Raw genomic sequence first — 11114 nt, 5'->3', positions numbered from 1 at the left:
ACTATATATAAGTATAAGATAGTTATACTACTAATTTCTCTTGGTTCACTGAAAAGTTTGTGCTAATATTGCTTGAATAATTAAATGCCTATATCTTGTACTGAGTAACTAACTTAAAGATAATAATATACAATGTGTTAACCATCCCTACCTTTCTATTATCTTGTTTTGAAATTTTTTTTCTCTTTAAAAAAACATTTTTTTTAAATATCAGATAAGAAAAACTAGTGGAAGGGAAGGAATAAAAAGATAGCAGAACAAGTGACATAGCTAATAAATCAAACTGGCTACTGTGGCTAGTAGTCTTGCATTAATTTCTATAGCCCCGCCAACACAGTAACATTCAAGAAAATGTCAGCACTTGTTTAAAATACTTTGTGAGTAGGTATTTCTTCTTAATATTTAACCAACAGGTTTTGCTATGTTTTTGTATTTTGAAAAATAAAAAAGGCTAAGGCACAAAAACCCGTAACACACATTTTATCCTATTCTAAGCACCAATGTGTTTAAAACAGAACGTGAGAGCTGATCAAGTGTTACAAGTAAACTCGGGACCACAACACTGATGAGGACTGAACTCCAACATCTGACACGAAGTCTCTGCCCAAAACCTACCTCTTTATTCTGTAAAAACACATAGCTCTAGAACATCAGGTGGTATGAAGAGATTAACCTTCAAAAGAAAATGTACAGATCTGTCTCAACGTCTGACTACTATAGTGATAAATATTTCACATGACAAGTAGCTCTCCACAGCAAAGGGCCAAAAGTTACAGTATTTATGTTCATTTCCTTTCTCAAACCTGGTACAACCTTGACAATTTTTGATATGTCCACATCCCACCTGTACAATTAGTGACTTAATATTATCTTCAAATCAACTTTCTAAAAACAGAAATACCTTGTTTAGGCTTGACCTAAGCAATAGAGGAACAATGTGTCAGTGATATTTTGAATACATATTAAAGTACTTAAATATTTAAATAGGACTGTGCGCATGCACCACCTAAAAACACTGTACATACTACAGGGCTAATTCGTTCTACCCATTAGAAAATATGTTCAGTCTACGGCCATATCACCCTGAACACGCCCAATCTCGTCTGATCTCGGGCCTGGTTAATACTTGGAGGGGAGAAAATATGTTCACCCCCAATTTCTCCAATGGAAGAAATTCTGAGGTACGCTTCTTGAAATTATCATAAACGTTAAATTCTGAGGTTTGTTCCTAAGACAACTTAAAAAATTGCACATTTAATTTTCTAATCCCTAAAATTCTACTGTGCTTAGTTTACTGTAAAAACATTATTTGTTACAAAAATGAAACTTATAAGAAAAATAATGTATGAAAGAACAATAGGCTCTGCACAATCTAGCTCACAGGACCTCCTTAGAGGAAGCCAAGCTTTACACCATCGCTGATGGTGACATCTCCTAATAATTTGTTGCTGCTTTATCATCACACAGCTTGCAAAGTTTCACGGCTCTTTAACTGATTAGAATTCTGTAATCCAACTCTGAGCTCTGTATTCTCCGTCTCACAGACACGCTGTACTTCCTCCACTTTCCCTTTCTCAGTCTCGCCCTTCTTTGTGCTCCTGCCCCACACAGCAGGTACTCAACAAATGCTTACTGGGAAGAACAAAATCAACACAAGCCAAACCTTATTGCCACAGAAAACTGTTACTTATATTCAGCAAAAATGACCTTTATTTTAAGTTTTGCATTTCCTTAAAAGTGAAGACTTTGTCAGACAGTTTTTATCCATTCTGGGAAATGCACAATGATTGGAAAAGTGGATGCCATAGTAATTTTTCTCATATCTACACCAAACTTATATACGATAGCTTAATGAGTATAACTTGAAGATTTTGAAATTCATAAATTAGCCTCTATTAATTGTACAAAGTATTCATTTAATAAAAAAGTTTTTTTTTTTTTTCAAAGACAAAGGTTTTAATTATTACTCCCATCCCACAAGACTCACATGAAAATAAAACAAAACACAAAAGGAGAAAAAGTCAAATGAAAATGAAGAAAAGTTGGTTCTGAGCATGTGATTTACTTCTGGATTCTCTTTCTGGTTCTCGAACCTTGAAAAAAGAAAAAATGCAAACAATGTCAGTAGTCATTAATTTATAGAAGTAAAAAATAGAAATATGAATATACCTATACACAATTATTAATAATTTAAAATGTACGTGACTCTGATGGTTTGCGGAGATGAAATCTGCACAAAGGTACAGTTGATAATACCCTGAAAATCTTAGGAAATTGTCTATTTTTAATACATAAAAAATATGCTAACGAAGTGTACCTTCTAGTCTTAACCTATATTGGGCCTTTTCCACTGGTTAAAAAACAAAAGTGAAACAAAATATTCAGTTTACACTGGTACTGAAAAATCACCCCCCCCCCAATTTTTATTGGAAAATTTAAAACATTAACTCCCAACTGTAAACCACAGCAAGCATAGACCTCTTGGGGGGAAAACAATGAGGTTATACATGGTATCAAGAGCAAGGAATTTTATTTTAAATGAGTTGCTTTCTAAAGCCCATTACATAGGCTTTTTAACTTAGGCAAGCACTAGACTCCATGCTAAAATGCAGTCTTTTCCACTAGGAATCAGGCAGATCCCAGTCAAGCAGCCTCCCAAAAAGGCATCACCTCTGATCCCAGGTGGCATCTCCTATGACAGCCCCTAGCCGAGTACTGCGAAGCTGGAGTAAGCCCCTCATCCTCTCCCACAGACGGGAAACTTCTACCTCACCGTGGAGGCCCCTCCCCAACTCACTCCCTGCACCTCTGCTCTGTGAGCAGAACGGGAAGGCTGTGCCGCAGCTGAGCACACGGGCCAGAGCCGGCACACGAGGTGTGCTTCACACGCTCCAGACTTCTCTCTGCCAGGGAGAGAAGAGGCATGAGAGTGAAGGCAGCCTGGCCATTCCTACTCAGGGAAGGCACTGAGCAACAGGAGACCAGCAGTTCTTCCCTAAAGGACAAAACACTCTTGGAATCTGGGACAAAACTTCTATCACACGCATGTAATAGTAAACATCTCTAAAGGTTTTCTGCTTATGGGTTTAGTTACTTAAAAATTAACATTTTTTTAAATTTTTCCGAGACACAATTTCTAATCAATTTCCATACAGTTTAATTATAGCAAGCTTTGAACTTATATGAGTATTTATTTTCTTGCCACTCATAATACATAGTATGAATACTATGGTTCATTTAGCAATTAGGTTTTTCAATTTTTGTGATATAGCATTCATTAAAAATATCCTATGGTAGATTTATAGGGTTTTATTTCCAAAATTTTGAAATTAATTCTGCATTTGATTATGAAATTGAGATAACTGGATACCACAGAATCAAAGTCAATAATCAATACTATAGCATCTCCTTTCAATAAATTATGGATCTACAAGCACATTACAAAGGACACTGAAGTAATGCTATGGCTGTGGTTCAAGAGGCAGCATTTCATAGTCTTCGACACCCTACTCTTTAAATTTTGCTGCTTATTCCCTTTAATCTAGACTTCAAGTTTCTCACTGTAACTCAAAATGAATGCCACCTGGAATTTATTATATCATCAGTCCTAAGAGCCTTAGATACTGCTCTACGTATCAATTCAGTATTTTCTCTACTGTTACAGAAAAAACTATTTTGTGTCTTTGATTTAAAATATAACCATTTTCATAATGTCCTTGGGTCTAATCATAAGGGTAAGGTATAAAATTTTTTATCTGAAAAATAACATATGCAAGTTTGAGCTGTTCAACTTTGTAATGCAGAAGATAAAAAACAAGTGGAAAATGTCTTTCTAGGATGCCCTTGAAAATATCTACTTCCTAACCAGTCATGCATCCCCCAAAAAAATCCTCAGGAATGGCCCCAAACCCATGGTACTTCAAAAATAATACCAACAAGAGACAAGAATAGTCTCCATTTTATGAACAGGAGGGACAAGTATACTAGCCATAAATATCATGGCTACATTAACTAATTTTAGTGCAATTCTGAAATATTGGCATGATTTTGAAATGCCAGATTATGCATGGTTTTTTAAGGCTTATCATTTTGTGAGAAGAAAAATTACTTGCAGCAAACAACCAAATTTTCTCAATTGGTAAAAATTATGCCTTGCATAAAAATAAAAGGATTAGAGGCCTCTGTTCTTCTTGAAAACCACCCTGTCCCCCATCTCTTTTTCTGAGAAAACCTACACAATACCCACGCAGAAAGCTTTCAGAATGTGTTCTTACACAATAGACCCCCAGCTATTCTAAATGAGTTTAGGTGTATCAAGAAAATTATACACGTTTTTAAAATGGTCTAAATAGATATTAAAGGAAAGTTGCTCCCATTTTGTGAGGTACAGCATTCTGAAAGATCACACAGTGAGGAAAATCTCTTACCATATTGTAAACCATAAATTGTGTTTGAAAATAAAATTGTTAATGAAGAAACTGACATTTCTAAAGCTGCAGTTAGAGGTAACTATTCTTGAAACACATTTATGATACAAAATCTAAAGCCCTAAAAGAGAAAATTCACTCTAGTATATTATATATTTCTTAAAAATTTAAAAAATTCAAAGATAATAATACGCCTTCTCCTTCAAGTTAAACTGATCGATATATACATATATATAATTTTTTTACATGAACCCTTGTTTCTTTTTCATGCTTTTTTTTCCCTATAAGTAGTAATATTTTACCATCTCAGGCAGTATTACTTTATGAATATTCTGATAATAAATTAAGAGGAAAATAAATTACAAAGAGAAACATTTAATTAAAGCAATTCAGTGTTTATATGAAGGAAAATCTGATTGTTCTTTATCATCCTAAAAAGCTGTACCACAACTACAAATTGTTCTTCAAATTATAAGCCCATTCTCTTTTCTAATCCATTAAATAAAACTACTACTATATTTTCCTACAGGAAAAACCATCAGTATAAGGGGCATATAGTAAAATTTCAGGCACTACAAACATTTTTTCACAGTTACACTAGAATTCAAAATCATTTATGTATCAAAACAAATACCTCAGGTGCTCACTAAGCAAAGTTCAGGAGCAGAAGACTGCAGGTAGCCGAGAGCCTGAGTCTCCCGGCACAGCAGCTCCACTTCCCCTTAACCACGCCACCCTTACTAGAATGGCGCAGGGGCTCTGCTAAACTAAAACTGCCAGGTTTAAAATTCAAGAGCTTTTGTAAAAAGTAAGAGTATGGCCCTGTCTCTATAAATGCCCCTTAATTTCATTCCCATTCACTGTCACTGCTGCGGCCGGCCTCTGGCTGAGACGTGCTTGGATGTATTGCTCCTTGGGACTCCTCACTTCCTAACGACAAAATAAACAAGACGGGGGAGGTGGGTGAACACAACAAAACAGGGGCAAAGAGGAGACGTAGCAGAAAAAAGAGAGGTACCAACCACTTCAAAACCTTTCGCCTCCAGAGTTAAATTATCCACGTCCTCCCTCAGGGACCTCAAGGATTCTCTGGGAGAATGCAGTGAAACCTAAGGATGTTCTACCCATAACAGATGATGAAGGGAATGTTAATAAAGCCAGGATGAAGCTGACTCTCTTCACGTTGCATATGGTGCTTTCCACGCACATGCATTAGCACCACTGTCGAGAAGGAAGCTAAAAAGCATCATGGGCCTCACGCACTAGGTATTTACACCAAAACAAAATTCTTAGCAAAAACATGCCTTTTCTTTAGAAATCACGGAAGTATTTCAGGACCAACAAAATAATAGATCAACAAAAGGCAGACAGATAGGACAGAAATCCTTTTTAAAACGTCTTATGGGGAGAAATTAATCTCTCCTTACTGAGTCAAGTACAGAATCACGTATGAACCCCAGAGCACACTGATGCTGTTTCTTCTACGCTCTGGATCAAAGTCCAGCCTCCTTCTGCCCTTCTGCAGATGACACCTTTGCTAGTGTCATTTCCGGAGCTATCCACAGCTGGAAGCGCCCGCAGCATTAGCTTAGAAGCCGTCTAAGACACAGCTTATGTGTCGAGTGCTTAGAAAACTGATGGAGACAAAGTTTTAAGTCCTTGTCCCCTCAAGTTGGCAGACCTCCTGGGGCACAAGCAGGCAACTCAGGCAAGTGCAAGTTTGTAGTTGCACTAAGCCCAGCTACTCGCAGTCTGGCTCCTAACCTTTGCTATTATGCCCAGGGCTGGAAGCGCCAGTCTGAGGGAGGAGGAGTTACTGGCCTGAGCGTTAGGAGTCCTGGTCTCCACGCTCTCCCTTCACAATGGCTTTACAATGCTCTGTGTCTCATGCTCCAAATCTGCAAAATCGGAGCGCTTCCCTAGTCCCAACTTCACTGTTCACTTGCGAAAGTACATCCCATAATGTACGTCCAGGTTTAAAATCCAAGAGCTAGGCTAATACTCTACAGCTATAAGTGCTACTTATACATTTTACTAAAAAATCAAAATGTTATGACTGATGTTAGCCCCTCGTCCAGTGGGGGAAATGCAGTTTGTGCCTAGTACAGAAAAGATGAGCAGAACTGTCTGACTCACGTGTCTGCGGGACCTCCTCCTCCTGGGAATGGGAGCATTCCGTATCTTCAATACTGGATTCTGTGCTTCCTTCCGCATCTTTCTTTCTCTTCTTACACATAAAAATTTAAAAGACAGAGATGTAGTCTGGTGGTCAAATAAGTAAACACACAAACTCGCCACAGATTAGTATACAAATGGACGCATGGAAGCGTGGCTGTGCCAAACCTATAGGAAGAGCGTTCGTAACTGACAGTGGGCGTCTAAGGAAGGAACGGAGTAAGACACTTCAGCTACAGAGCAGGTCTGCACGGTGGGTGCATTTGTCATGCCCACCTCTGACTGGCCGTCTTCACATAGCTCATCCCCGAAAGCTACGCTTTAACCGTACACACTGACCACAGAGAAATCCCTTCAAAACCAAATGTTTTCAATGAAGAGTTAAAGACTGTTCTCCTCACTCACTCAGGCCAATGATAACTTTGAATGGTGCGATAATGGCAAATTTCTCATAATTATCTCTTAAAATACCTTGTATTGGAAGTTTAAGTAAGACAGAGTATATCCTTTACTTTAAATGTATGGCCTTGGGCTGGGGATTTAGCTCAGCGGCACAGCACCTGCCTGGCAAGTGCGAGGTCATGAGTTCGATTCCCAGTACCGGAGAGAAAAAAAAAAAAATGTATGGCCTTGAAGGGACAAAACTCCTATAATATGAAAAACTACTGGGATTCTCCACTATCTACTCAGGCTTTTCTTCTATTATTCTCCTAGTGGAGTGTTACTTGGGAGTTCATGCTTATTTCCCATCATTTTCCATTCTTCTCAAACATTAATTCAGTTTCCTTATGTTATTCCCATTACTATAACATCTCCTAAACACCATGCATGGTAGTGCACAACTGTAGTCCGAGTACTCTGGGAGGCTCAGGCAGGAGGATCACAAGTTAAAGCCCAGCGTGGGCAACTTAGAATCAGTCTCAAAACAACAAAAAAATCTTCTAACTAGGCCAGTCTGGTGTCAAGTTTTGAAATCACTTATCATCATTCTATGCAGGTATGTAGGTATAATTACAAAGGGACATTAACAACAAATATAAAACTATGAGATTTTTGTAGAACTTTATCCCACGTAATTTCAAATTTGAATGTGCAAAACTCTCAGTTTTAATCAGAGTTTCTCTAGGTTACCTAAAATAAGTTTGTACCACCTAAAATAAATGTGTACCATTAAGAAACCATCTGATAGGTCCCCAGCTTCAGATTCACAATGCAACAGAAAACCCTCATTTATATTTTCTAACAATTAATACTAAGGAAAACTTCATCTGAGAGTGTTCCTTGCTGCAGGCCATTCTGTGTATCACTATGAAGGAAGCTAATACCTGCTGACAGCACCCTGCTCTTTCTCCTAACGGCAACCACTCCAAAGAGAGCCGCATGTGCAAGCGGAACCCTCTTCGAGCTACACCTCTTAAACCTGCCAAAGGTCAGAACCGTTGCTATCTATGTATCACACTTAATCCCACTGTCTGAAAACACGCTTAAGGTGGCTGTGGGAAGATAAGAACTCAGAGATACCCACCCTGTTCCCACAGAAAATGCTTCACATAAACAAAAACAACAACTTGACTAAACCTGAAGAATCCAGAAGGCATTCATTTGGCAGATTTGTATATGGGGGTAATGCTTCTCAAACATAGCTGGAAGAGTGGCTATAACTTCATATAACTGATGAGAGAAGGGAGAGTGCCTCACATCTTTCTTTTCCAAAGTGTTGCTTCATGATTACCATCTAAACCCTGCTGGGCTGAACAGATTGGTTCGATAATTACATACAATAACTGCAGTGGGCAGGTAACCCTCAGCTGGCACAGGGCAGCTCCCCTGTGAGAACTTCCATATGCAAACTGCACTGATGGAGTGCATTAGGTACATCTTTCCTGCCGGTGCACAGGCCTGATTAACGCCAGCCAAGACTCCAAGGTTAGCATGTCAGCAGATTTGTGATGCATTAGGCAGGAATAAACACAGACACTTTTGTTCGTACAGACCAAAATTAAGGAGGAATATTTCAGTACTATATTGCTTTCCATACAGGAGAGAATACATTTTCCAGTTTTTAGAGGGCAGATTTTAAAATGCTTTTTATAAAAGGAGCTATCCAATATTTTCTACCCAAGACTTAGTGCACTCATCTTGTTTTCAAGCTTATTTAATAAAAAGGAGCTTTCTTACTCTCCATGCAGGTAAATTACATAGGAATGAAAATAAGACAGTATTCAACCAACAAAAGGAACGCGTGTGCTTTAAGCAGCATGCATTAGGGAAAGCACTAAATTCCACTAATCTACACTTCGGCCAGTAGCTCCAGCCCAACACTTCTGACAATGCATATGGTCTGGACGGGAAGTTGCCACTGGTCTAAAGACCACCAGTTAAAACATAAAACTAGACCCTTCAGTTTAACAGAATCTAAGTATGTTATTCATTTTTTAAGGCAATGAGTAAACTCCCAAACAATCTGCTGCCAGCTCCCTTCTTCTGAAGACCCCCAATCGCTGCATTTCTGTTATTTGTCAGCACCCTTAGGCTTCAGATAGTGCATATGCTGGGTACCTCTGAACAGAAACATGGTTTTATAAAGAGACCACGCTAATCTCTGATTCTGTAATGTTCTACATCAGGTCTCATAGGTGCCTTTATTTGCATTTATAAGTGAAACCAAAACATCATATGACACACAAGCGTTACTTATAAACACATTGATAATAGTGTTTTCTTTTAATTCAGCACAGCTAAAATATCTTTAAAAATTATTTCAAAGGGCATTAGTGTATGTATTACACATTACATTTTTGCAATGTTCAGATACACTAGGTTAAAATTTAGTTAATTAGCAGCTTCTCACTTCCAATTTAGAAACAGTAAGACAAATCGGCCAGATGCATTTGGGCTGATAATTTCCTAATAGTCTAAACACTGATTGGAGACCAATAAAGCTGTTTCAATGGAAAAGAGAATTAAAATCTTCAGATGCAAAACCACAGACCAACTCTCTGTTTCCCAAGGAAAACATCGAACAACCACCTTTAGATGCTTTGGAGAGCCTCTAAGGAAAGCCCATCAGACTCACGGCTACAGTTATAGTGCAGGCTGCAGGCAGTGGCTGGAGTTGCCTTCCCCCTCTTACAATATTCACACAAGCTTATTTTAAAGCTAACAATTAATACTAAGGAAAACTTCATCTGAGAGTGTTCTCTTAGGTGTTCCACGGGTACGAGTTTGCTTAAGTATACACTGTAATCCTACTCCCATAGAATTTCATTGGATGAAATGCAACCCATACGCAAATGTAACACATACAGGAAGTCAATCCTTGATTCTGTCTGTTTTAGCAGTTGTTTATTTGTTTAAAGTTAGATCTTTCTTCTGATCTACTCTGGAGGTTGGAAGACGAAACATAACTTATATAATTTTGCTATTCATAGGTCTCGGAGAAAGAGCTTAGCAAAAGGAAAGGTTTAAATACATGGCTTACTTAAAGTTTGGGATAGCAATATTCTTTATCAATTCAAGTGATCCCACCCTTACAATACCATGAAGATTTAAGAATGTACAGTAATTATCTAAAAATGATGCAGTAAAAATTAGAGCTGATCCATGTGAGTGTGCACTTGTGAGGTCTGCCAGAATAAATAAATGTGAGCACACATCAGCCGGCTGCCTCTCAACTGGCTGCTCCCTCCAAGGCCAGGACACCATTTATCGAAAGCACTGCTTTCACAAAGTAGGCATGAGCTGTCTGTCTGCCTGCTTAGCACATGTGCATGTCCCTGCTGTGGGACATCCCTGCTGTGGGACATCCCTGCTGTCTTTCACTGTCCTAGGAAAAATACCAGAGGAGCAGAGAAGCTGAGAAAAAAGCTAAACCTGGATCACAGGACCTATAGAAGTACGTGCATGAGAACTCACTCTTAGCAAACCTTCACAAAATAACAGCAACTGCAACCTGATTTGCCATTGGCAGTTGCAACAGTGCACCCCACGGTGGGCTGCTGTGATTCAAGCATCTTCACATCAGAAGGATCGTGACCCTTCAACAGGAGCAAACGTGCAGTTGCTCAAGAAGCTGAACAATGTTCCAGAGACTCAGTGAATGGAGATCAAGAGGACTAATCACATCAGTGTCTTCTCCACGATGTGGAATTGATATGGTATCTCTTCACTCAGGTTTTGCTCTGGGGGTTCCATCATTTGCACCATTAACATCAAAAACTTTAGCAAAGTTAAGGCATTGTAAGGACAACTCATGAAGAAAGGCAAATGGTTAAATAGTTATGCCATGCCTTATCTTTAATATTTTATGCCTAAAATCACTGGGAAATTTCTTAAGCACCTTGAGATTCTCTGAGGAAAACTCCTCTCTAAACATATAATGATGATTGCGCGGCCCTGGGCAAGTCACCCAGCCGCTTCTTTTTTTTTGGTTTTTCTCCGGTACCGGGAACCGAACTCACGACCTTGCGCTTGCCAGGCAGGCGCTTTTGCCGCTGAGCTAAATCCCCAGCC

At 38.8% G+C, this 11114-nt stretch overlaps 1 protein-coding gene across 3 annotated transcripts in view; it reads right to left on the bottom strand.

Annotated features, from left to right (window-relative positions):
* Positions 1 to 1692: 1692 nt before the first annotated feature.
* Positions 1693 to 11114, bottom strand: part of Vrk1 (vaccinia related kinase 1) — an 86190-nt gene continuing 76768 nt past the window's right edge. For 2 of the 3 annotated variants that reach the window (XM_005390408.2, XM_005390407.2), the window contains 2 exons: positions 6564 to 6654; positions 1693 to 2093 (listed from right to left, as the gene is read on the bottom strand). In XM_005390408.2, the coding sequence (XP_005390465.1) occupies positions 2062 to 2093; positions 6564 to 6654 (123 nt within the window). In that variant the 3' untranslated portion in view covers positions 1693 to 2061. The remainder of the gene's footprint in view (positions 2094 to 6563; positions 6655 to 11114) is intronic. The other variant, XM_013517272.1, reaches the window with a different exon arrangement.

This window comes from Chinchilla lanigera, unplaced genomic scaffold (genome assembly GCF_000276665.1).
Source record: "Chinchilla lanigera isolate Chin_1 unplaced genomic scaffold, ChiLan1.0 scaffold00037, whole genome shotgun sequence".
In the NCBI taxonomy this organism is placed as follows: domain Eukaryota; kingdom Metazoa; phylum Chordata; class Mammalia; order Rodentia; family Chinchillidae; genus Chinchilla; species Chinchilla lanigera.
The sequence above is the reverse complement of the archived record's forward strand: the minus strand, read 5'-3'. Positions and strand labels throughout refer to the sequence as shown.